At 41.3% G+C, this 25891-nt stretch overlaps 1 protein-coding gene across 2 annotated transcripts in view; it reads left to right on the top strand.

Annotated features, from left to right (window-relative positions):
- igfbp4 (insulin like growth factor binding protein 4) overlaps window positions 1-18752 on the top strand; it is a 33460-nt gene extending 14708 nt beyond the window's left edge. The window contains exons 2-5 of one of the 2 annotated variants that reach the window (XM_031894690.1): window positions 12878-13032; window positions 13547-13675; window positions 15887-15994; window positions 18562-18752. In XM_031894690.1, the coding sequence (XP_031750550.1) occupies window positions 12878-13032; window positions 13547-13675; window positions 15887-15994; window positions 18562-18675 (506 nt within the window). In that variant the 3' untranslated portion in view covers window positions 18676-18752. Of the gene's footprint in view, window positions 1-12877; window positions 13033-13546; window positions 13676-15886; window positions 15995-18558 lie in introns of both variants that reach the window. The other variant, XM_031894689.1, reaches the window with a different exon arrangement.
- Window positions 18753-25891: the final 7139 nt, after the last annotated feature.

The raw sequence follows: 25891 nt of genomic DNA, 5'->3' as shown, positions 1-25891 counted from the left end.
GAAAATCTATTTAAAGTCTATTTAAAGGCTCCCTCCAGCTCTGCATCCCAGAGAGCGCGAGGGAATGTTATGATAGGCAATTACAGGACATATCTCAGTGGTTCAGAGCGCTTTCATGGGAGATAGCAATAGGAGCTTTATAGGTAGTATTCTCTACCAAAGTTGTGATAATTGTATAGAGCAAAAGGGGAGAAGCAGGGCTCAGGTGAGTAATAGGGAGATTAAATGAGTAAAATTTGTAGGGTTATTTTGATTTAGGAAGGATAATTGAGTGGTTTATTTAATGAAAGGAGTTTTCCTAAGAGAGACTTAACAGCGGGACAAAATGGCAGAATAAAATGCATTGCATTATAAGACCCCATTTGAATTATGGGGTGGATGGATTATATAGATATATAGAAAATGGAAGAGTTGTAGGGTGGTTTACATAGAGCAACAGGTGGATATATGGCGGTCATATAGATGAATGCAGTATAAAACTTCTTTATGCAATATTCATGCAACAATATTTGTAATGGAATGAGTTATAGGAAGGGGTTATTGTAAAGCAATAAAAGAAAATGTGGGAGTTACACGAAACAAAGTGGGTAAGATCATGAGAGGAGTTGTTGGATATGGAATGCACTGGTAGACTTTACAGGTTGTGGGTTATATAGAGTAATATGAAACATTACTGAATGAGGTTATATTAAGCAACAGTTAGAGAGGGGTTATATGGAGCAATAAGAACTTAAATGGTGCAGAAAGAAAGGATCTAACATGCAAAAATAGGAAGCATCACAGATTTGTCAAATTCAATTCCATCTGGTAAATTGCTGATGAGACATTCTGTATAAATCTCCCTGACACCCTATAACAGATCTATAAAAGCAGACATGGTTAGCTACACGCGGGAGGAGGAGGAGGAGGAAGGATATGGTCTTTGGCTCTCTCGGCAGCTGGAGATTGAGGAGCAGTGAGAGTTGGAGTCGGTCCATGCATTCCTCGAGTTTAAAGCAATAAAGCTTCGGCAGGGAGTAATATGCAAGGATTTCCTGGATATCAGAAGGAAACGCTTAAGGCCGACACACATCACCTTGCAGAGAAGGAGAGGGGGGGAAGGAAGGGAAGGAGCAGTGGGGAGGTAAAGGTAAGGGACAGGGGGGAAAAGCAGAAAGTGGGGTCACAAGAACTTTATGGAGAAACAGAGAGGTGGGGGGAAAAAAGGTTTGTGGGGAAATGCTTGGAACTGGTCTGTATGAGATGGAATAGAATAGACAAAATATGAAAAGAAATTGTAAAGGGATTGAGTGGGAAATATAGAGAACTTTTTAGCATTAGACCATAAATATTATAAAGGAAAAGCAGAAGGAAAATGAGAAAATGGAGGAGAGAATAGGGCAATATAGCAATTGGTTGTAATGACTGAAAAGGAAATAAAGGGCAAGAAGTAAAAGGGAAAGAAGATGTAGAAAGAGGTCAGAGCATTGGGAATGGTGTGAGGGGGATACGGTGGTGTTTATCAATGAGACAGTGCACCCAGAATCTGCTGGGGGTCCTATGGTAGAACTGCAGAGAAGGTCCTATGGTCATTTTTACTGAGGCACAGTAGTGAGCAAAGAATTGAGGGATTGAGGGGCAGAGAAGAGCTGGGTATAGAGCAGAAAATGAGAAGGGTATGGATTGGAAATACAAGGCTGAAGCTGAAAGAGAGAGGGAAGAGCAGAGAGAGAGAGAGAGGGAAGAGCAGAGAGAGAGAGAGAGAGAGAGAGAGAGAGAAGAGTAGAGAGAGAGAGAGAGGGAAGAGCAGAGAGAGAGAGAGGGAGAGAGGGAAGAGTAGAGAGAGAGAGAGAGGGAAGAGCAGAGAGAGAGAGAGAGAGAGAGAGGGAAGAGCAGAGAGAGAGAGAGAGAGAGGGAAGAGTAGAGAGAGAGAGAGAGAGAGAGAGAGAGAGAGGGAAGAGCAGAGAGAGAGAGAGAGAGAGAGAGAGAGGGAAGAGTAGAGAGAGAGAGAGGGAAGAGTAGAGAGAGAGAGAGAGAATTCAGAAGAAACAATGCAAAGATGTTATCTGTGGGATAGAGAGAGAGAGAGAGAGAAGAGCAGAGAGAGAGAGAGGGAAGAGGGAGAGAGAGAGAGAGAGAGGGAAGAGCAGAGAGAGAGAGAGAGAGGGAAGAGAGAGAGAGAGAGAGAGAGAGAGAGAGAGAGAGAGAGAGAGGGAAGAGCAGAGAGAGAGAGAGGGAAGAGTAGAGAGAGAGAGAGAGAATTCAGAAGAAACAATGCAAAGATGTTATCTGAGAGAGAGAGAAGAGCAGAGAGAGAGAGAGGGAAGAGAGAGAGAGAGAGAGAGAGAGAGGGAAGAGCAGAGAGAGAGAGAGAGAGGGAAGAGCAGAGAGAGAGAGAGAGAGAGGGAAGAGTAGAGAGAGAGAGAGAGGGAAGAGCAGAGAGAGAGAGAGACTGACTAAAGGCCAAGTAAAACAAACAACAAACCAGTCAAAAGAGCAATATATCTGTGATTGGAGGAAAGAAATAGCAAACTCCCAGAAGCTTACGATCTACCAATCACTAGGGAGGGAATACAAACTGGCCCCATACCTGGAAAGGCTACAGAAGCCCAAAGACAGACAGATCCTGAGCCAGTACAGACTGAGTGCCCACAGCCTGGAGATTGAACTGGGTCGGCACCGACAGACCTACAGGCCCAGGGAGAGCCGGCTGTGCCAGCGATGTGACCAGGGGGCAGTAGAGGATGAGACCCACTTCCTGCTACACTGCCCCAAATACTCAGCACTGAGAGACGCCCACTGCCAGAGACTCTCCCATCACATCCCAGACTTCCCATCTATAGAAGAAAAGAGAAAACTCCGCATCCTACTGGGAGAAGAGGCATCAACAGCAACAATGGCAGCACAATACATAACTGACTGTCATAGACTGAGAGAGACAGGACTTTCCCCTGTCCCCATATACTGACCCCCTAACCTAACCCATTACACCCTATACCTGCTTTGGCAATGCTAAATGTATTTGGTCCTGCCAATAAAGCTCATTTGATTTGATTTGATTTGATTTGAGAGAGAGAGAGGGAAGAGTAGAGAGAGAGAGAGAGAGAGAGAGAGAGAGAGAGAGAGGGAAGAGTAGAGAGAGAGAATTCAGAAGAAACAATGCAAAGATGTTATCTGTGGGATAAGTGTCTCACCAAAACATGCAAGAACCCTGCAATGTCTCACAGCGCACGTTGGAATAAAAGTCCAAATTCAGTCACTTTGTTAGAGACATATTAGCAAATAGAAGGGCTGAATGAAGTCTCAGCTTGAAAAGAACAACAGCTGCAGTCAGACTGCCCCCCCCCATAGAAGAGTGACAGACAGAGTGTGTCTCATTGAATCTCATTGTACGATGACAGAAACACAAGAGACGTCCATACAATGGATGTCAGTAGCGGGATTAAATGACTCCACACACTTCCAGCCCCCAACAGGTTAAAAATGTTTACATCCTCCCTTGTTGCCCATTAAGGATGGGAATCACTTGCCAACCTGGCCAAGCTCCAACATCGCTCTCAGAGATTACCATCTTGCATGGAAGTCACGCCAGTTCTGCTCAGCTCGAGAAATTCTTGGACCAGACATTACCTTCTGGAGAACCCGTCAGACTTTCCATGAGGTCACGAGGAAGCTGAGGAACAGCAGAGAGGAGAATGTTTTAGAGACAGCCTAGCCGAAGGGAGGAATAGGAGCCAGGGGTGACCTCGTTAACACCTTAGACCCAATGCTATAGTTCTCTCGGTGACTTTAATGATATAACACCGGCATGTGTTCTAGCAGCACTAACTTTAAAACCAGTAGAATTTTTTATCCTTCTTTTTCTTCTGGCAACAAACTGGTATAAGAGCAGCCAAGGCCAGGGACCGTATTACAAATGTAATGGCAATGTACAGGTATAGGACCCATTATCCAGAATGCTCGGGACCAAGGTTATTCTGGATAAGGTGTCTTTCCGTAATTTGGATCTTCATACCTTAAGTCTACTAAAAAATCAATAAAACATTAATTAAACCCAATAGAATTATTTTGCATCCAAAAAGGGGTAATTATATCTTAGTTGGGATCAAGTACAGGTACTGTTTTATTATTACAGAGAAAAGGGAATCATTTAACCATGAAATAAACCCAATAGGGCTGTTCTGCCCCAATAAGGGGTAATTATATCTTAGTTGGGATCAAGTACAGGTACTGTTTTATTATTACAGAGAAAAGGGAATCATTTAACCATGAAATAAACCCAATAGGGCTGTTCTGCCCCAATAAGGGGTAATTATATCTTAGTTGGGATCAAGTACAGGTACTGTTTTATTATTACAGAGAAAAGGGAATCATTTAACCATGAAATAACCCAATAGGGCTGTTCTGCCCAATAAGGGGTAATTATATCTTAGTTGGGATCAAGTACAGGTACTGTTTTATTATTACAGAGAAAAGGGAATCATTTAACCATGAAATAAACCCAATAGGGCTGTTCTGCCCCAATAAGGGGTAATTATATCTTAGTTGGGATCAAGTACAGGTACTGTTTTATTATTACAGAGAAAAGGGAATCATTTAACCATGAAATAAACCCAATAGGACTGTTCTGCCCCAATAAGGGGTAATTATATCTTAGTTGGGATCAAGTACAGGTACTGTTTTATTATTACAGAGAAAAGGGAATCATTTAACCATTAAATAAACCCAATAGGGCTGTTCTGCCCCCAATAAGGGGTAATAATATCTTAGTTGGGATCAAGTACAGGTACTGTTTTATTATTACAGAGAAAAGGGAATCATTTAACCATTAAATAAACCCAATAGGGCTGTTCTGCCCCAATAAGGGGTAATTATATCTTAGTTGGGATCAAGTACAGGTACTGTTTTATTATTACAGAGAAAAGGGAATCATTTAACCATGAAATAAACCCAATAGGGCTGTTCTGCCCCAATAAGGGGTAATTATATCTTAGTTGGGATCAAGTACAGGTACTGTTTTATTATGACAGAGAAAATTCTGAATTATTTGATTAAAATGGAGTGTATGGGAGACAGGCTTTCCGTAATTAGGAGCTTTCTGAATAATGGGTTTTCGGATAAGGGATCCCATACCTGTATTTGTAAATGTATTTCCAATGTTTTTTCCACCCCTCTACCACATCTTAAGATGAAAGTATTTTCAATGAATATACAGCTAATATTTATGGTTATGTAGCAGCTATACTGAAGCTAATAAGAGATAATAAGAGATATATAAGGGATATAGGGTGCCGGTCCCAGTCTATGAGGGGCAGATCTTATGGCTTAGCTTCCTTCTATACGTCCCCCTGCTCTGCATTGAATGAACAGACTCCATAGTCCGGAGCACTCCTCTGTCGCTGCATAGTTGACAACAATCCAAAAAATGTTACTAGGAATTTGTTTTCCCAAAATATCCAATGGTATGCTTTCCGTTGAGAAGTGCAAGGAAATTCAGTTTACATCTGTCATGTCGTTCCTATTGAAAAAAAGAAATGTATATGTACAAAGCCTGAACAAAGATGAGCTGCCCGACACAGCAGGGTTTCATTGGCGGAAGTCTTATATATAGACCTGCCAGAATCATGGAGATGCTCGTTGCACTAAAATGCTCCAATCAGATAATGCAAGACAGTATATCATTGAGTCTGATCTGGAAGGGCTCAATCTTTTCTCATCACATTGAATTCTCTGGCAGTGGAAACCACTAATATACCACTAGTTTATCCTTCAAAAGCATGAATAAATACCATTTTTATATGCTGAAATCCAGCTGCAAAACTGTTCTTCTCTTTCTGCATCATTTGTAATCCTGGCAGGGGAGGAGGGACTAAAACACTGATGTTACACATTGTAACAACTTCTCCCCAGCTTACAGACAGCATGCAGGAACTACATAACCCACAATGCATTGCACTGGGATGTTTCTTTTCTTATTGAGGGGTGGGATTAAGAAACTTGTGGTAATTAAAGACATAGGTATTTGGGGCATTTGAAAAAACTGGGCAATGATCAACTGGTCATGTCTGGTTGAAACAAACATCACCCTAGGTCTGGAATTTTATGCCTTTTTAAACCCTTCAAAGGGGGCATTTCAAAATATATTGCACTTTCTAGGGGTAATTATATCTTAGTTGTTATCAAATACAGGTACAGTTTTATTATTACAGAGAAAAGGGAATCATTTAACCATTAAATAAACCCAATAGGACTGTTCTGCCCCAATAAGGGGTAATTATATCTTAGTTGGGATCAAGTACAGGTACTGTTTTATTATTACAGAGAAAAGGGAATCATTTAACCATTAAATAAACCCAATAGGGCTGTTCTGCCCCCAATAAGGGGTAATTATATCTTAGTTGGGATCAAGTACAGGTACAGTTTTATTATTACAGAGAAAAGGGAATCATTTAACCATGAAATAAACCCAATAGGGCTGTTCTGCCCCCAATAAGGGGTAATTATATCTTAGTTGGGATCAAGTACAGGTACAGTTTTATTATTACAGAGAAAAGGGAATAATTTAACCATTAAATAAACCCAATAGGGCTGTTCTGCCCCAATAAGGGGTAATTATATCTTAGTTGGGATCAAGTACAGGTACAGTTTTATTATTACAGAGAAAAGGGAATCATTTAACCATTAAATAAACCCAATAGGGCTGTTCTGCCCCCAATAAGGGGTAATTATATCTTAGTTGGGATCAAGTACAGGTACAGTTTTATTATTACAGAGAAAAGGGAATCATTTAACCATTAAATAAACCCAATAGGGCTGTTCTGCCCCCAATAAGGGGTAATTATATCTTAGTTGGGATCAAGTACAGGTACAGTTTTATTATTACAGAGAAAAGGGAATCATTTAACCATTAAATAAACCCAATAGGGCTGTTCTGCCCCCAATAAGGGGTAATTATATCTTAGTTGGGATCAAGTACAGGTACTGTTTTATTATTACAGAGAAAAGGGAATCATTTAAACATGAAATAAACCCAATAGGGCTGTTCTGCCCCAATAAGGGGTAATTATATCTTAGTTGGGATCAAGTACAGGTACTGTTTTATTATTACAGAGAAAAGGGAATAATTTAACCATTAAATAAACCCAATAGGGCTGTTCTGCCCCAATAAGGGGTAATTATATCTTAGTTGGGATCAAGTACAGGTACTGTTTTATTATTACAGAGAAAAGGGAATCATTTAACCATGAAATAAACCCAATAGGGCTGTTCTGCCCCCAATAAGGGGTAATTATATCTTAGTTGGGATCAAGTACAGGTACTGTTTTATTATTACAGAGAAAAGGGAATCATTTAACCATGAAATAAAAAAATGGAGTCTATGGGAGATAGTCCTCCTGTAAACTGGAGATTTCTATATAACAGGTTTCTCTATAACCTGTATATATAATACAGATGTACCGTTTACTGATTTCCCTTCATAATGCAGGGTTAAACTACAAAGCCTAGAGGATTTAATCACTGAAAACCTTCTAACCAGATGTGTCCAACTTTCACAAAATCGGATAAAATAACAATAAAGGCACCATGCAGTCTCTTCATTCGTCTTAAAATTGGAACCCTCAGGCGCACTGCAAAATGAAGACGCAATGGAAACAATAAGAGCTTTTTGATTAACTGGGTTCTGTTTATATTTCATGATAGAAGGTTTTCCAGTGCAAGTGTTCCAAGCAAACAGAATCACATGGTGAATGCAATGGAGTTCTCCGAGAGGCTAGCACTCATGGATCATGGGCTAAATGATAAAACAAGCTACATTTTGGGTGGCGCTAGTTTTGACTAGTCTTCATGTTTTTTTTTTAATAGTTTTTGAATTATATGCCTTCTTCTTCTGACTCTTTCCAGCTTTCCAATGGGGGGTCACTGACCCGGCAGCCAAAACACTATTCCTCCATAAAACATCAATTGTATTGTTATTTTTGCTTCTTATTACAGGTATGGGACCTGTTATCCAGAATGCTCGGGACCCAGGATTTTCCAGATAAGGGATCTTTCCGTAATTTGGATCTCCATAACTTAAGTCTGATAATAATCATTTAAATATTAAATAAACCCAATAGTCTTGTTCTGCCCCCAATAAGGGGTAATTATATCTTAGTTGGGATCAAGTACAGGTACTGTTTTATTATTACAGAGAAAAGGGAATCATTTAACCATGAAATAAACCCAATAGGGCTGGAGTTGGGATCAAGTACAGGTTTTATTATTACAGAGAAAAGGGAATCATTTAACCATGAATAAGGGTAATTATATCTTAGTTGGGATCAAGTACAGGTACTGTTTTATTATTACAGAGAAAAGGGAATCATTTAACCATGAAATAAACCCAATAGGGCTGTTCTGCCCCAATAAGGGGTAATTATATCTTAGTTGGGATCAAGTACAGGTACTGTTTTATTATTACAGAGAAAGGGAATCATTTAACCATGAAATAAACCCAATAGGGCTGTTCTGCCCCCAATAAGGGGTAATTATATCTTAGTTGGGATCAAGTACAGGTACTGTTTTATTATTACAGAGAAAAGGGAATCATTTAACCATGAAATAAACCCAATAGGGCTGTTCTGCCCCAATAAGGGGTAATTATATCTTAGTTGGGATCAAGTACAGGTACTGTTTTATTATTACAGAGAAAAGGGAATCATTTAACCATTAAATAAACCCAATAGGGCTGTTCTGCCCCAATAAGGGGTAATTATATCTTAGTTGGGATCAAGTACAGGTACTGTTTTATTATTACAGAGAAAAGGGAATCATTTAACCATTAAATAAACCCAATAGGGCTGTTCTGCCCCAATAAGGGGTAATTATATCTTAGTTGGGATCAAATACAAAGCACTGTTTTATTTTTACAGAGAAAAAGGAAATCAAATTTAAAAATCCTAATTATTTGATTCAAATGGTGTCTATGGGAGTCAGGCTTTCCGTAATTCGGAGCTTTCTGGATATCAGGTTTCTGGATAAGGGATCCCATACCATGGCCCTAGAAGTGATAATTAGAGGAATCTGCCTGAATGAAACCTCGACAATATCCACTTAGGATAATATGCAGCGCCATGGAAGTTGTGTTTACAATGTCTGTGGAGCCAATATGGCATCTGGCAATGGAGCAAATTGATTGGCCACAATTGTCCAACAAATTCCATCTTTTGGGTTTAAGACGAATCGGCCAATATATTAAAAACAACGATACTTTTCATGTAACAAGACCTCACACAGACAGCATTCCTCTAAATCTCTACAGAGGGAAACCTTAACATATCCAGCCTTGTTGCAAAGATACAAAGCCGTGCCAAGGCAATTGCTCTATGGTAGACTGAACTATTCGCTTTTGGCCATTATAAAGGCTGCCTTGGCCCTCCCAGAGTGCATTTAGCACATTGTTGCAGCCGCCTCTTTCAGCATACGCCCTGTGCTGTGTCTCCTGTTCATCTGTTTTGTGAGAAATTTGGTTTTGGTTTTGGCCACAAATGCATGTGGATCACCCCACAACGTTTTACACGAGCTGTTTGCGGTTAGTATTCCCTTTCTTTTCATTTTCTTCAAAAACGGTGTCTTTTTTTATGTGAGAAATTACACAGAAATGTTGGCCTTGAGTCTCATATCCCCTGGCTCTAGTAGATGTCTTATATTTTTTTTATGGGTTGCTTACCATTGAAATCAGGAATTGCCAGACACAGCTCATTCTTCTGGGCATTTAGTATTTTTAGAAAGTGCCAAATGGAGCTGGGATTACTGCATAAGGCCGGCAGTGTCTCCGTGCCTACATAATGGGTTACATTGCATGTTGTTCACCAGTTTATTGCTTAGTTAGTGACTGCCTCGGGACAGAATACAGAATGAAAAGTAAAGTATTCATCAAGTCACATAACCGTAGGGGGCATATTTACTAACCCACGAACGGGCCGAATGCGTCCGATTGCGTTTTTTTCGTAATGATTGGTAATTTCGTGATTTTTTTCGGCGTCTTTATGATTTTTGCGTAAAAACGCGAGTTTTTCGGCGTCTTTACGGTTTTGCGTAAAAACGCGAGTTTTTCGGCGTCTTTACGATTTTTGCGTAAAAACGCGAGTTTTTCGTAGCCATTACGAAAGTTGCGCAAAGTCGCGATTTTTTTCGTAGCGTTAAAACTTGCGCGAAACGACTCTGCGCGCAAGTGTTAACGCTACGAAAAAATTGCGACTTTGCGCAACTTTCGTAAAGACGCCGAAAAACTCGCGTTTTTACGCAAAATCGTAAAGACGCCGAAAAAAACGCGTTTTTACGCAAAAATCTTAAAGACGCCGAAAAACTCGCAAAAAATACGAAAAAGTCGCAAAATGTTCGTTTCCAATCGGATTCGAAATCGTGTCTTAGTAAATCAGCCCCTAGATGTTGGCACAACATGACTGCGTTGTAGTTCCATTAAAACAAATGACCAGTTTGAGCTTTTCAGCTGACTTAACGTAGGGTTGGCCAAGCCAGTGTTGGACTGGGACCCCAGGGGCCCACCAGAAAACCTTAGACCCTAGGCCCACTGTCTAAACTATATTTCCTCCTTTCCTCACCCAACCTCTTTATTCTCCTAGTCTCTTTTATTTACATGCTAGGATCTATCCTTCTATCTATTTCCCCTCTTTGTTCCCATTCAGAAATAGGGAATGACCATGAAACAGGCCAAATGGTCAGGAGTAGGAGGGCCCACCGGGAGTTTTCCTGGTATCCTGGTGGGCCAGTCCGACACTGGGCCAAGCTATTGGCATCTAAGTGCTATAGAAAGAAACCTCTTTTGTCAATATAGTCACTTTGTAGCACTGTGCTCCAGTGAACAAACCACAGAGTAATAAAGAACTGGCACACTGTAGGCAAGCACCACTTTCATTCTTGGGGCACCATTGTGTGTGACAAGCAGGGTAAGCACCAGGGCACGCATGGACAAGGACAACCATGTTATGGCAAATCATATAAACAACCTTATGAGTATTAATTCTGCTTGATGTGCACAATGGCCCACCAGTGGCTCCTGAGCCACTGGTTGGGGATCACTGGAGCACATGTGACTCAGCATGAAGATGTTGGAATAAAACTGGTGCTGGCATTCCTGCATGGTTATAGGCATCCATAAGGGTTTTGCCTTGGTCTTCTGACTACCGTGATCACTTGAAGACAGTAAACGCAAGTATACATGTACACCAGGGATCCCCAACCAGTGGCTCAGGGGCAACATGTTGTTCATCAACCCCTTGGATGTTGCTCCCAGGGGCCTCAAAGCAGCTTTCCATATAAATTCCTGACTTGGAGGCAAGTTTTGGAGGCATAAAGTCGGTGTACTACAGAGCCTCCTGTAGTCTGTCAGTCCATATTGGGCTACCAAATAACCAATCACAGTCCCTATTGGTCACCCCCTAGAAACTGTTTTCATGCTTGTGTTTCTCCCCAACTTTTTTTATACTTAAATGTTGCTCCCCCCCTGTAGCTGTAATATTGGTGTGTAGGCACCATCTCAGTGCATTGTGCCTGAGTCTGAGCTTTCAGCCAGCGCTACACATTAGAACTGCTTTCAGCTAACCTATTGTTTCTCCTACTCCCATGTAACTGGAGGAGTCCCAAGCCGGACTTGGATTTCTTACTATTGAGTGCTATTCTGATACCTACTGGGAGCTGCTATCTTGCTCCCTTCCCATTGTTCTGCTGATCGGCTGCTGGGGGGGGATATCACGCCAACTTGCAGCACAGCAGTAAAGTGTGCCTGAGTCTGAGCTTTCAGAAGGAGCCAGCGCTACACATTAGAACTGCTTTCAGCTAACCTATTGTTTCTCCTACTCCCATGTAACTGGAGGAGTCCCAAGCCGGACTTGGATTTCTTACTATTGAGTGCTATTCTGATACCTACTGGGAGCTGCTATCTTGCTCCCTTCCCATTGTTCTGCTGATCGGCTGCTGGGGGGGGATATCACGCCAACTTGCAGCGCAGCAGTAAAGTGTGCCTGAGTCTGAGCTTTCAGAAGGAGCCAGCGCTACACATTAGAACTGCTTTCAGCTAACCTATTGTTTCTCCTACTCCCATGTAACTGGAGGAGTCCCAAGCCGGACTTGGATTTCTTACTATTGAGTGCTATTCTGATACCTACTGGGAGCTGCTATCTTGCTCCCTTCCCATTGTTCTGCTGATCGCCTGCTGGGGGTGAGGGGGGGATATCACTCCAACTTGCAGCGCAGCAGTAAAGTGTGAGTGAAGTTTATCAGAGCACAGGTCACATGGCTGTGGCACCCTGGGAAATGAAGAATATGGCTAGCCCCATGGGAAAAACAGATTACAATGCAGGATTCTGCTGGAGAAGCTCTATTAACTGATGGGTTCTGAAAAAATACATGTTTTCCCATGACAATATTGCTTTAAGTGGCAGTTTCCTCTTCCTCTCTAGTGAAATATGAGTGCAAGAGGTTTTCTTTTGTATTTTTTAGACAAAACATTGCCTACGCATTGTTCTGGGTACAATTTGTTCTATGGAGGCCAAGTACAAAAGTTATACAACGGTAGTGTTTCCAGAACAGAATGGTCCGGGAGCGGGTTAGTATAATGTCAGAATTCCAGCGAGTGTTTATTGAGAAGGAATATTGTCGACTGAGTTATGTAAACCATTTGCAGTAGGTACAGCAGACAGGATTGGCCCTGATGCTTTCTGCTCCTGCACCATTACTGTGCCCCCCCTACAAAGAGTTTGTTGGTTCTACCCATGTGGGCTGACCCAGACTGGCAACCTGGAAACTTTGGCTAATGGTTTTGGCTATCTACACTTGCTATTCCCATTGTCTCCATTTTGACTGACCCATAAATCTCAATTTGCCTTTTGTTCCACAGAAGAAGACCACCCCAATATAAGCATTCACCCCTGTGGCCAACAGGACAAGATGTGCATCCAGAAGCATCAAGCCAAGATACACCGAAGCCAAGGGCAGAGCGGAAAGCAATTTACCAAGAACACCAACAATGCCCCCGTGCCAGAAATCCACTTGGTGAGACCTCTTGTCAAATTTCTATTGCTCAAATAGGAACTTGTGCTCCACTGATTGTTGCCACCAGGGCCGCCATCAGAAATCCCCTCTTCCCACGCCCCCAATGTCACCTCCCCCAGTGACCCCTTCCATCAGTACAAAGGACACACAGAAATTGGTAGCCAGGGCCCCCTAAAACATTGGTAGCCATGGCCCCCCTAAAACATTGGTAGCCAGGGGTTATGTGTAGGGCTACAGCTTCATATCAAAGCAACAAAGTGTCCTTGGAAATGTTGGCGCTCCATAGAGATGAATGGTTAGCACACTATTGATCTCTCATTACTTGGCAGGTACAGTATTGTCATTAGGTCTTTGTGTTCCTGGGTAGAACGCACTCTTTATCTAGAACACATATTGTTCCATCTTCAAGTCTCCAGCTCTTGAACGCCACTGAAGGCTGCCAGATGCTGAAGGACTTTTCACAGAGGCTTCTGGATGAGATATTAACACTTTATGTCTACTTGGTTTTCTGTAGGGTGTGTGTCAGAAGGATCTGAACAGAGCTCTGGAGAAACTCGCTGCGTATCAGACCAGAACCCAGGAGGATTTCCTGAGTATTCCTATACCAAATTGTGACCGCAATGGGAATTATAACCCTAAGCAGGTAAATATGGTCCTGAAATGGAGAAAAGGTTGCTGGGACTTGGTGCCTCCACCTAAGGAGGCAGATTTCCATGCTTTCCCCTACCCAACCTCTCCTGGGTATGAACTGTGGAACACAGGGGTTGGGGTGGGATCACAGTTGCAGAAAGACAAATTGTCCTCTCTACACTAAAAAAAGGTCACCACTGAAATCAGGGAAGGACTGACATGCCAAAGTAGCAAAGGAACTCCTGGTGGGTACAAACCCTGGTGGCACTGGAAAATCTCCATTAGCCCTTTCATATTTTCACCCTAAGCCTAAATAACCTTTATATTTGTAACCCCTTTTTGGCTGTAATACAGACAAGTCCAGATAGATAGGTAATAGACAGGGTCGGACTGGGCTGCTGGGACACTGGGAAAAATGCCAGTGGACCCCGGCTCTAGTGGGCCCTGGCGGCCCAGACCTGTCCCTTGCCAGCGCGTGCTCAGGAGAGGACTTTGGGTTGGGGACCTTGTGGGTGGGGGGTTAGGTGGGCCCCTACGGGGGGAATGGGTGTAAGGGACGTGCCTGGTGGGAGCCCTGGTGGGCCCTGCACCTCCCAGTCTGACCCTGGTAATAGAACATGGGGTATATATGACTCAAACACACGGGATGGGCTTTTGCTATGTGGAAAGATCAAAGGGGAGGTATTTTAATTCCAACTCACTACCTGGTGTCCGTTTAAATAAACGGACACCAGGTAGCTCTTGCAGCAAACTCAGACTGAACTGGTTTTATTGTCCAAGACAAATGATCCACAGGGTTATGCAACATTATGCAATATAACAGATTGGCAGGTTCAATGCAGAGCAAGCTGAATAAAGAGGCTGCACTGTGGAGAGCAGTCTGGGTAGTAATAAAGTCCTTAGGGTTTCTACCTCTAGTGGTCCCTACAGCAGGCGCGGATCAGGGAGAAGACTATGCCCGATACACTTGTCAGTACTGCGGCCCCTTCACTAAGGCAGCAGAGCCTGCAAAGGAGAATACTCCCAGCTATCTCTCCTGGTTGGAGCCAGAAACTGCTCTTTCTAACTAAAGCTGACTGTCTCACTTTCCTAGATAGTGCTATAACACAATATATCCTGCACTTACTAATCCTCATTCACCTGGTCCCTGCTCCCTGACCCCTCTGGGGTAGGATGGCATCACTGGGACCTTGTTGATCCCATAGGAACATCTGTTACATTGGTCTCTGCCCAGAAACAGTAAAAGAAGGATAGGGATTAAAGATATAGGGATTATTAACCCTATATGTCCCTACATAATATTTAACATTATAGGTAGCTGCTAAAATTCCACACTGGAGAGCTGCTGAACAAAGAGCTAAATAATTGAAAAACAATTGAAAAAACAAAAAAAAAACAAAAAAATGAAGACCAGTTGCAAATTGAGTCAGATTATTAACACTGTTGGCGTTGGACATGGAGCTTAGCCCTTCCTTATTGCCCCCATGGGCATATACTGTATAGACCCTATACCATTAGACTCTATCTATATTAGATTGCCCAGACCCAGTCCGGCTCTGTCAACATCATATTAATAGTCAAATTAAAGGTGATCTACCCCTGTTAGGCAGTTTCAAGGGGAACTCCACCCAAACACCCAAAGTAAACATAATTCCAAGCAACTTTGCAATATACATCAATTAAACAATATGCAGCCTCTTCATGATTATTAATATAATAATCTGGTTTGGAACAGTTCCCTAAGCCCCACCCCCTGTTCCCTAAGCCCCACCCCCTGTTCCCTAAGCCCCACCCCTGTTCCCCTGCTGATCTGGCTGACTACTTTGTGACTCAAATAAACTGTAACAGTAGCGCCTGTCCCTCAGCCTGCCTCCTCCCAATCCCACAATTCCCTGCTGCACACGTGATGTCAATAAGGAAAGGAACATCCCAGTGCAATGCATTGTGGGTTATGTAGTTCCTGCATGCTGTCTGTAAGCTGGGGAGAAGTTGTTACAATGTGTAACATCAGTGTTTTAGTCCCTCCTCCCCTGCCAGGATTACAAATGATGCAGAAAGAGAAGAACAGTTTTGCAGTTGGATTTCAGCATATAAAAATGGTATTTATTCCTACTGTTTGAAGGAACAGATTACAGGGATAGGGATATTAGGGGTTTTGCCTTCCAGCCCATAAATATACCCAAGTTTAATACCAAACTTTTTTCCTTCCGCCCTTTCCTTACAGTGTCATCCGGCTCTTGACGGACAGCGGGGGAAATGCTGGTGTGTGGATCGAAAAACAGGGGTGAAGCTCCACATTCCGTATGACCCAGTCCTGGATGCAGACTGTCAGGTGGCATCTGAGAGGGGAAAGGAATGAAGGGGGACATGTAGCTTCTATGCCCCTCAGTGAATCCAACTCATAAAGGACTTGTGGAACTAACCTTGACAACCATACAGAAACCAGCACCACAAACGTAACCTCGTCTCTGCCATACTGACCGGCACGTACTGTGGGGCTTCCAGTGTGCGGCTGGCCATATGGCAGTGAATGGGTTATTATACCACTTGAAGGGTTTAGGGGGGTGGGCGGGAGTATATTATGTATTTTCTTTTATTTAATTGCTATTGGGTATTAAGGCTGTAGGAACGGGTTGGCCTTAAGTGGGCGGGATGAAGCTTAGCACATGATGAAATGTAAAAATCGGAGCGTTGTCCATAACACGCGGGTGTCCCGGTGCTAAAGTGAGAGAAGCGACGTGGGGGGAGCTTAACGGAGAGAGAGGGTTTATGGGAAGTGGATACAGGGGGGCAGTTAGAACAATTAGGGGCAGATTTATCGAAATGTGAGTTTAGAGATTAATTCATAAAAACTCACCCACGTCCTATTCATTCCTATGGGATTTATAGAAGAATATTTACCAATGGGTGAAAGATAGAGTTTAACAAGTGATAAATAGGCTTCTAAAAATCCCACGGGAATGAATAGAACATGGGTGAGTTTATGGGGCTGATTTATCAAAATGTGAGTTTAGAGATTAATTCATAAATACTCACCCACGTCCTATTCATTCCTATGGGATTTATAGAAGAATATTTACCAATGGGTGAAAGATAGAGTTTAACAAGTGATAAATAGGCTTCTAAAAATCCCACGGGAATGAATAGAACATGGGTGAGTTTATGGGGCAGATTTATCAAAATGGGAGTGTAGAGATTAATTCATAAAAACTCTCCCACGTCCTATTCATTCCTATGGGATTTATAGAAGAATATTTATCAATGGGTGAAAGGTAGAGTTCACCAATTGATAAATACGCTTCTTAAAATCTCATAGGAATGAATAGAACATGGGTGAGTTTATGGGGCAGATTTAGAGCTTTTAGAGCTTAGAGTTTAGAGCTTAGAGCTTAATACATAAAAACTCACCCACGTTCTATTCATTCCTATGGGATTTTTAGATGCATATTTATCAATGGGTGAAAGATAGAGTTCACCAATTGATTCTAAAAATTCTAAAAATCCCATGGGAATAAAAAGAACATGGGTGAGTTTAGAGCTTAATACATAAAAACTCACCCACGTTCTATTCATTCCTATGGGACTAAGCTCTAAACTCACATTTTGACAAATTTGCCCCAAAGACTCACCCATGTTCTATTTATCCCTATAGGATTTTTAGAAGGGTATTTATCAAATGGTGAACTCTAAGGGGCCCATTCATTAAACAATCTTTTTGTGGTTAAAATCACGATATGGGAAAAATTCGGAGTAACCGCGATATTTCTGATGTTCAAAAATGTCATGAAAATTCAGTCGTACAAAAATATTGTGGCTGTGTTCCCAAAAATCAAAAATTTTTTGGATCCGAACGTTCGTAAATGGGGCAAAAACCTCTAATGAAACCTTCAGTGTATGATTTTGGAAGCCTCGATGGCACTCTGCAGCTCCAACCTGGCCAAAACATAGTCACGATATTGAAGCTTGAATGAATTCCGAAATGGTCGCAGTCTTTGCGAAAAATACGACTTTTTCGTGGACGGTAACGAAAACCATGAAAAAAAGTTGTGGAATTTTAACAAAATTATCGTGGACACTACAAAAAGTTCTACAAGTTAGAAAAAATACATATTTTTCTCAACAAAAACGTAATTGTGGTTTAATGAATGGGCCCAGTTGCGTAAAATCTGGCGATTTTTCGTAGCGTTAAAACTTGCGCAAAACTTTGCACCTTTTAAGTTTTAACGCTACGAAAAAGGCGCAACTTTTCGCGTAAGTTTTAACGCTACGAAAAAAGCGCAACTTTTTACGCAACTTTCGTAATGGCTACGAAAAACTCGCGTTTTTACGCAAAAATCGTATTGGTAATGAAAAATTCGTAAAGAAGCCGAAAAAATCGCAACAAATACGAAAAAGTCGCAAAATGTTCGTTTTGAAGTCGGAACTTTTCCAATTCGGGTCGGATTCGTGGGTTAGTAAATCAGCCCCTAAATGTCACCTATTGATAAATAACGCTTCTAATAATCCCATAGGAATGAATAGGATGTGGGTGAATTTTTATGTATTAAGCTCTAAACTCCCATTTTAATACATCTGCCCTTTCAGCTAGTTGTAGGCTGGGAGAGGATATAAGGTATGGAATAGTAGGCCGATATATAAAGTAAGCTAGTAGGAATAATGGGGAGCAATAAGGAGCATTATTAGGGTGCTTACATAGGGATCACAAAGCTAAAATGTCACTTGTTTTTTTTGCTACAAACTATGCACTATGCAACTGTGTTAATGTTACCGAGGCCTTCGACTTTGCCAGTTCTAGTCCCTCCCTCTGCGGCGCCCATTAACAGCAGACTGGTATGAATGCGGTTTATTTGCCGGGGACCAATAAAGAAAAAGGGCATCCCTTTTCTGTTTATCCAGCAGATCAAGATACTTTCCTCAGTTAAACCTAAGCAGAGTCTGGAAGCATCGAGAGCCAGACGGACCCTGCAGCGCGGCGTCACCGCTAGAGTTTGTGGCGGGCCTAAGGCAACGTAGCGTCGGAGCGTTCAAATGTACATATCTACTATGTTTGAAATTAAATGTGAACAATAAAGACACTGTTACATTATTCATTATGGCGTGATCCCTTGCCGGATGCAGTAATATATATAGTTTGGTCATTTCCCTATGGGACCAAACTGTGAATTATATCCTTATAAAGGCGCTTAGTGATGTCATCAGTTATAATCGGTGCGTAGTGATGTCACGTCTGTCACATGACTCGCTAAAACTTGTATATAATAATAAACTATGAGGATATTAGAAGTCGCCTCGGAATCCAGTTTTGATATAAAAACCATTGTGACACCACTTTTATGATGCAACTGTGACATCATTCATGGTTTACGAAATGTAGGGATGCACCAAACCCAGTTTTTGGGTTCAGCCAATCCCCAGAATCCATCCCAAAAGATTCGGGCGAACCGAATTAGGATCTGGAAGGGGCAAATGTTGCCGCGTGAGCAGCGCGAGTGGAAAATTTTTTCACTTCCGTGTTCACGTGGACATTTAACCCTAGGATTCTGATTCAGTTCGGCCAGGACCATGGATTCGGCCGAATATCAAACCGAATCCTGGATTCGGTGCATCCCTAACGAAATGGTATGTCCCAGCAATATATACACTACGGGGCTCATTTACTAACCATCAAATTTTTTTATTTTAAACTCGATTCAAAGTTTTTTCGAAAAAGTTGCAGAGAAAAAAACGCCGCAACTTTTGTGAGATTCGCTATTCGCCAGATCAAACTTGCCGAATTCACGTAGAAGTCAATTTTTGCGGCGACAATTCGACAAGTCGCTTTTTTATGACAAGTCTCAGAGCGACTTTTCCCTACGATTTTTTGTTTAGTAAATATTAGACATTCGGGAAAACGACTTTGGTTGAATTTGAAAATAAAAAAATGAGAAAATATGGAGTTTTAGTAAATCTGCCCCTTGTATTAGTAGTGGAGCAGATTTACTAACTGATTTTTTCTTTTCTCGATTCAGATTTTTAAAAAAAAAATTGCAGAAAATGTTAGAGTTTTAGTAAATCTGCCCCCCACCATTTCTCTTTTTTTTTATTTTAAAACTCCTTTTCCGCAAATGTCTTTAGATAAGTCAGTGCGTTAAAGAAGGATCCTCCAGGGAAGGGACATCTGCCATTGACTTCTACATGAACTCGGCAAGTTTTAGCTGGAGAATTATCGGATTGGGATTTTTAGCCGTTTTTACGCATAGTAAATGGATTAAAGGAAAACTATACCCCCAGAATGAATACTTAACCAACAGATAGTTTATATCATATTAAGTAGCCTATTACAGACTCTTACTGGAATATATATATCAGTAAATATTGCCCTTTTACATCTTTTCCCTTGAGCCGCCATTTTGTGTTGGGCTGTGTGCTCCCTCAGAGATCAGCTGACAGGAAGTGATGCAGCTCTAACTGTAACAGGAAGTAGTGTGGGAGTAAAAGGCAGAACTCTGCCCATTCATTGGCTGATGGGGCCTAACATGTATGTGTGCCTTGGCTTGTTTGTGTGCACTGTGAATCCTATGATCCCAGGGGGCGGCCCTTAGTACTTAAAATGGCAGTTTTCTATTTAGGATTACCCAATGGCACATACTGCTAAATAAGTATATTTTTATGAAAATGGTTTATTAGATGAAGCAGGGTTTTACATATGAGCTGTTTATGCATTATATTTCTTATAGAGACCGACATTGTTTGGGGGTATAGATTCCCTTTGAAGTACATCATTAGTGTATGTGGTTGGTCAGGGCATGATTGAACAGACTAAAATCTACGTAGCTATCCAACATATTGCATAGGATTGCAGGCCAACTTATGTCTAAACGGCAATGTCATACTTTATACTGTAAAGGGTGAAAATAGAGTCCACCACTGCCCTATTTATAAGATTTTTTAGGGGCATATTTATCAGTTTATTCTATTTTCACAGTTTGGTAAATATGCCTCTAGAGAATACACCTGAAACAGAGGGGGGCCCTGCCCTTTGATAAATATGCCTTTAAAAATGCTATAGCAATGAGTGGAGAGTGGTGAACTGTGGCCTCACTTTCCATCCTTTGATAAATAAACCCCAATGACTTTTTTGGGGGCAAGAAGCCAGCCTATGGGTCTGGAGATAAAAAAATTTTTCTAGGATATATTAGATATATAATACCCTTCAGTTATTCATGTAGTAAAGAAATGACTGACGCAAAAACTAGCGGCCTTGGGTGGAGGCCGTTATAAGAATAGTGGGGAAATAAAATCAGTTTTCTAATGGAAGACATTGAAATTGTAAAAATAAAATCCCATGGAACAGATGTCTATTCAAATACACACAGTAGATTGTGATAATAAAACAGTACCTGTACTTGATCCCAACTAAGATATAATTACCCCTTATTGGGGGCAGAACAGCCCTATTGGGTTTATTTCATGGTTAAATGACTCCCTTTTCTCTGTAATAATAAAACAGTACCTGTACTTGATCCCAACTAAGATATAATTACCCCTTATTGGGGGCAGAACAGCCCTATTGGGTTTATTTAATGGTTAAATGATTCCCTTTTCTCTGTAATAATAAAACAGTACCTGTACTTGATCCCAACTAAGATATAATTACCCCTTATTGGGGCAGAACAGCCCTATTGGGTTTATTTCATGGTTAAATGACTCCCTTTTCTCTGTAATAATAAAACAGTACCTGTACTTGATCCCAACTAAGATATAATTACCCCTTATTGGGGCAGAACAGTACTATTGGGTTTATTTAATGGTTAAATGATTCCCTTTTCTCTGTAATAATAAAACAGTACCTGTACTTGATCCCAACTAAGATATAATTACCCCTTATTGGTGGAAAAACAACCCTATTGGGTTTATTTCATGGTTAAATGACTCCCTTTTCTCTGTAATAATAAAACAGTACCTGTACTTGATCCCAACTAAGATATAATTACCCCTTATTGGGGCAGAACAGTACTATTGGGTTTATTTAATGGTTAAATGATTCCCTTTTCTCTGTAATAATAAAACAGTACCTGTACTTGATCCCAACTAAGATATAATTACCCCTTATTGGGGCAGAACAGCCCTATTGGGTTTATTTCATGGTTAAATGATTCCCTTTTCTCTGTAATAATAAAACAGTACCTGTACTTGATCCCAACAAAGATATAATTACCCCTTATTGGGGCAGAACAGCCCTATTGGGTTTATTTAATTTTTTTTGATTATTTAGTAGACTTTAGGTATGGAGATCCAAATTACGGAAAGATCCCTTATCAGAAAACCCTTGGTCCTGAGCATTCTGGGTAATGGGTCCTATACCTGTACATAAAAACTCCCATTCTATTAATTCCTATGGAATTCCTGCTACTATTCTCTATGCTACTATATGAGGCTGTATTTCCCAGCAGAAAACGAGTAAAATGAAGGCTATTTCTCCCCAAGCCTATTACGACAGCGGTACAAGCACATTTTTTATTGCGTTATAAAAACATTTTAATATGTAGTTTCCTCTGACTGTTCACTTTCATTTCCCCCCGTATATACCTAATTTGTTCAAGATGGCGCAAATGGTTTCCATCCATGAACATCTTTATGCATGAGCGGAATCATGTGTGCGGGTTGTTTAAACAAAGCCATTCACACTGCAAAGCGGTATTTGTCAGTCACTGGTTGGAGTTAACGACTTGGAGACTTTGGGGGCAGATTTATCAAGAAGTGAGTATAGAGCTTAAAGAGATACTGTCAGGGGGAAACTTTTTTTTCAGTTAATGGAGCTTCTCCAGCAGAATCCTGCATTGTAATCTGTTTTTCCCATGGGGCTAGCCATATTCTTCATTTCCCAGGGTGCCACAGCCATGTGACCTGTGCTCTGATAAACTTTACTCACACTTTACTGCTGCGCTGCAAGTTGGAGTGATATCCCCCCCCCCCTCACCCCCAGCAGCCAATCAGCAGAACAATGGGAAGGGAGCAAGATAGCAGCTCCCAGTAGGTATCAGAATAGCACTCAATAGTAAGAAATCCAAGTCCGGCTTGGGACTCCTCCAGTTACATGGGAGTAGGAGAAACAATAGGTTAGCTGAAAGCAGTTCTAATGTGTAGCGCTGGCTGAAAGCTCAGACTCAGGCACACTTTACTGCTGCGCTGCAAGTAGGAGTGATATCCCCCCCCCTCACCCCCAGCAGCCGATCAGCAGAACAATGGGAAGGGAGCAAGATAGCAGCTCCCAGTAGGTATCAGAATAGCACTCAATAGTAAGAAATCCAAGTCCGGCTTGGGACTCCTCCAGTTACATGGGAGTAGGAGAAACAATAGGTTAGCTGAAAGCAGTTCTAATGTGTAGTGCTGGCTGAAAGCTCAGACTCAGGCACAAGGCATTGAGATGGCGCCTACACACCAATATTACAGCTACAAATACATTTGTTGGTTCAAGAATAAAGGTTTAAATGGCAGAGGGAATTATTTGCTATGTAAACAGTGTCATTTAGAAATAAAAAGCATCCCATAAAAATCATGACAGTATCCCTTTAATAAATAAAACCTCACACTTATTGCAATGGGATTTTTAGAAGCGTGTTTATCAGTGTGTGAAAGTTAGGGGCACATTTACTGAGCAATTTTGAGAAACGTTGATTTTCAAGGAGAAGTTAATTCCCCTCATTGTTTCTGTTTCACCCAGTTTCAAGGAGAAGTTAATTCCCCTCATCATTTCTGTTTCACCCAGTTTCAAGGAGAAGTTAATTCCCCTCATCATTTCTGTTTCACCCAGTTTCAAGGAGAAGTTAATTCCCCTCATTGTTTCCGTTTCACCCAGTTTCAAGGAGAAGTTAATTCCCCTCATTGTTTCTGTTTCACCCAATTTCAAGGAGAAGTTAATTCCCCTCATCGTTTCTGTTTCACCCAGTTTCAAGGAGAAGTTAATTCCCCTCATTGTTTCTGTTTCACCCAGTTTCAAGGAGAAGTTAATTCCCCTCATTGTTTCTGTTTCACCCAAGTTTCAAGGAGAAGTTAATTCCCTCATCGTTTCTGTTTCAAAACCCCAGTTTTCAAGGAGAAGTTAATTCCCCTCATTGGTTCTGTTTCCCCAGTTTCAAGGAGAAGTTAATTCCCCTCATTGTTTCTGTTTCACCCAGTTTCAAGGAGAAGTTAATTCCCCTCATCGTTTCTGTTTCACCCAGTTTCAAGGAGAAGTTAATTCCCTCATTGTTTCTGTTTCACCCAGTTCAAGGAGAAGTTAATTCCCCTTCTTCCATTAGAGTTTTCCCTGTTTCACCCAGTTTCAAGGAGAAGTTAATTCCCTCATTCGTTTCTGTTTCACCCAGTTCAAGGAGAAGTTAATTCCCCTCATTGTTTCCTGTTTCACCCAGTTTCAAGGAGAAGTTAATTCCCCTCATTGTTTCTGTTTCCACCCCAGTTTCAAGGAGAAGTTAATTCCCTCATCGTTTCTGTTTCACCCAGTTTCAAGGAGAAGTTAATTCCCCTCATTGTTTCTGTTTCACCCCAGTTTCAAGGAGAAGTTAATTCCCCTCATTGTTTCTGTTTCACCCAGTTTCAAGGAGAAGTTAATTCCCCTCATTGTTTCTGTTTCACCCAGTTTCAAAGGAGAAGTTAATTCCCCTCATTGTTTCTGTTTCACCCAGTTTCAAGGAGAAGTTAATTCCCCTCATCGTTTCTGTTTCAACCCAGTTTCAAGGAGAAGTTAATTCCCCTCATTGTTTCTGTTTCACCCCAGTTTCAAGGAGAAGTTAATTCCCCTCATTGTTTCTGTTTCACCCAGTTTCAAGGAGAAGTTAATTCCCCTCATCGTTTCTGTTTCACCCAGTTTCAAGGAGAAGTTAATTCCCCTCATCGTTTCTGTTTCACCCAGTTTCAAGGAGAAGTTAATTCCCCCTCATTGTTTCTGTTTCACCCAGTTTCAAGGAGAGTTAATCCCCTCATTGTTTCTGTTCACCCAGTTTCAAGGAGAAGTTAATTCCCCTCATTGTTTCTGTTTCACCCAGTTTCAAGGAGAAGTTTAATTCCCCTCATTGTTTCTGTTCACCCAGTTTCAAGGAGAAGTTAATTCCCCTCATTGTTTCTGTTTCACCCAGTTTCAAGGAGAAGTTAATTCCCCTCATTGTTTCTGTTTCACCCAGTTTCAAGGAGAAGTTAATTCCCCTCATTGTTTCTGTTTCACCCAGTTTCAAGGAGAAGTTAATTCCCCTCATTGTTTCTGTTTCACCCAGTTTCAAGGAGAAGTTAATTCCCCTCATTGTTTCTGTTTCACCCAGTTTCAAGGAGAAGTTAATTCCCCTCATTGTTTCTGTTTCACCCAGTTTCAAGGAGAAGTTAATTCCCCTCATTGTTTCTGTTTCACCCAGTTTCAAGGAGAAGTTAATTCCCCTCATTGTTTCTGTTTCACCCAGTTTCAAGGAGAAGTTAATTCCCTCATCGTTTCTGTTTCACCCAGTTTCAAGGAGAAGTTAATTCCCCTCATTGTTTCTGTTTCACCCAGTTTCAAGGAGAAGTTAATTCCCCTCATTGTTTCTGTTTCACCCAGTTTCAAGGAGAAGTTAATTCCCCTCATCGTTTCTGTTTCACCCAGTTTCAAGGAGAAGTTAATTCCCCTCATTGTTTTCTGTTTCACCCAGTTTCAAGGAGAAGTTAATTCCCCTCATTGTTTCTGTTTCACCCAGTTTCAAGGAGAAGTTAATTCCCCTCATTGTTTCTGTTTCACCCAGTTTCAAGGAGAAGTTAATTCCCCTCATTGTTTCTGTTTCACCCAGTTTCAAGGAGAAGTTAATTCCCCTCATTGTTTTCTGTTTCACCCAGTTTCAAGGAGAAGTTAATTCCCCTCATTGTTTCTGTTTCACCCAGTTTCAAGGAGAAGTTAATTCCCCTCATTGTTTCTGTTTCACCCAGTTTCAAGGAGAAGTTAATTCCCCTCATTGTTTCTGTTTCACCCAGTTTCAAGGAGAAGTTAATTCCCCTCATTGTTTCTGTTTCACCCAGTTTCAAGGAGAAGTTAATTCCCCTCATGTTTCTGTTTCACCCAGTTTCAAGGAGAAGTTAATTCCCCTCATTGTTTCTGTTTCACCCAGTTTCAAGGAGAAGTTAATTCCCCTCATTGTTTCTGTTTCACCCAGTTTCAAGGAGAAGTTAATTCCCCTCATTGTTTCAGTTTCACCCAGTTTCAAGGAGAAGTTAATTTCCCCTCATTGTTTTC

This window comes from Xenopus tropicalis, chromosome 10 (assembly GCF_000004195.4).
Source record: "Xenopus tropicalis strain Nigerian chromosome 10, UCB_Xtro_10.0, whole genome shotgun sequence".
NCBI classification, from domain to species: Eukaryota; Metazoa; Chordata; class Amphibia; order Anura; family Pipidae; genus Xenopus; species Xenopus tropicalis.
Note: the sequence above shows the minus strand (reverse complement) of the source record. Positions and strands in the feature narration are given on the sequence as shown.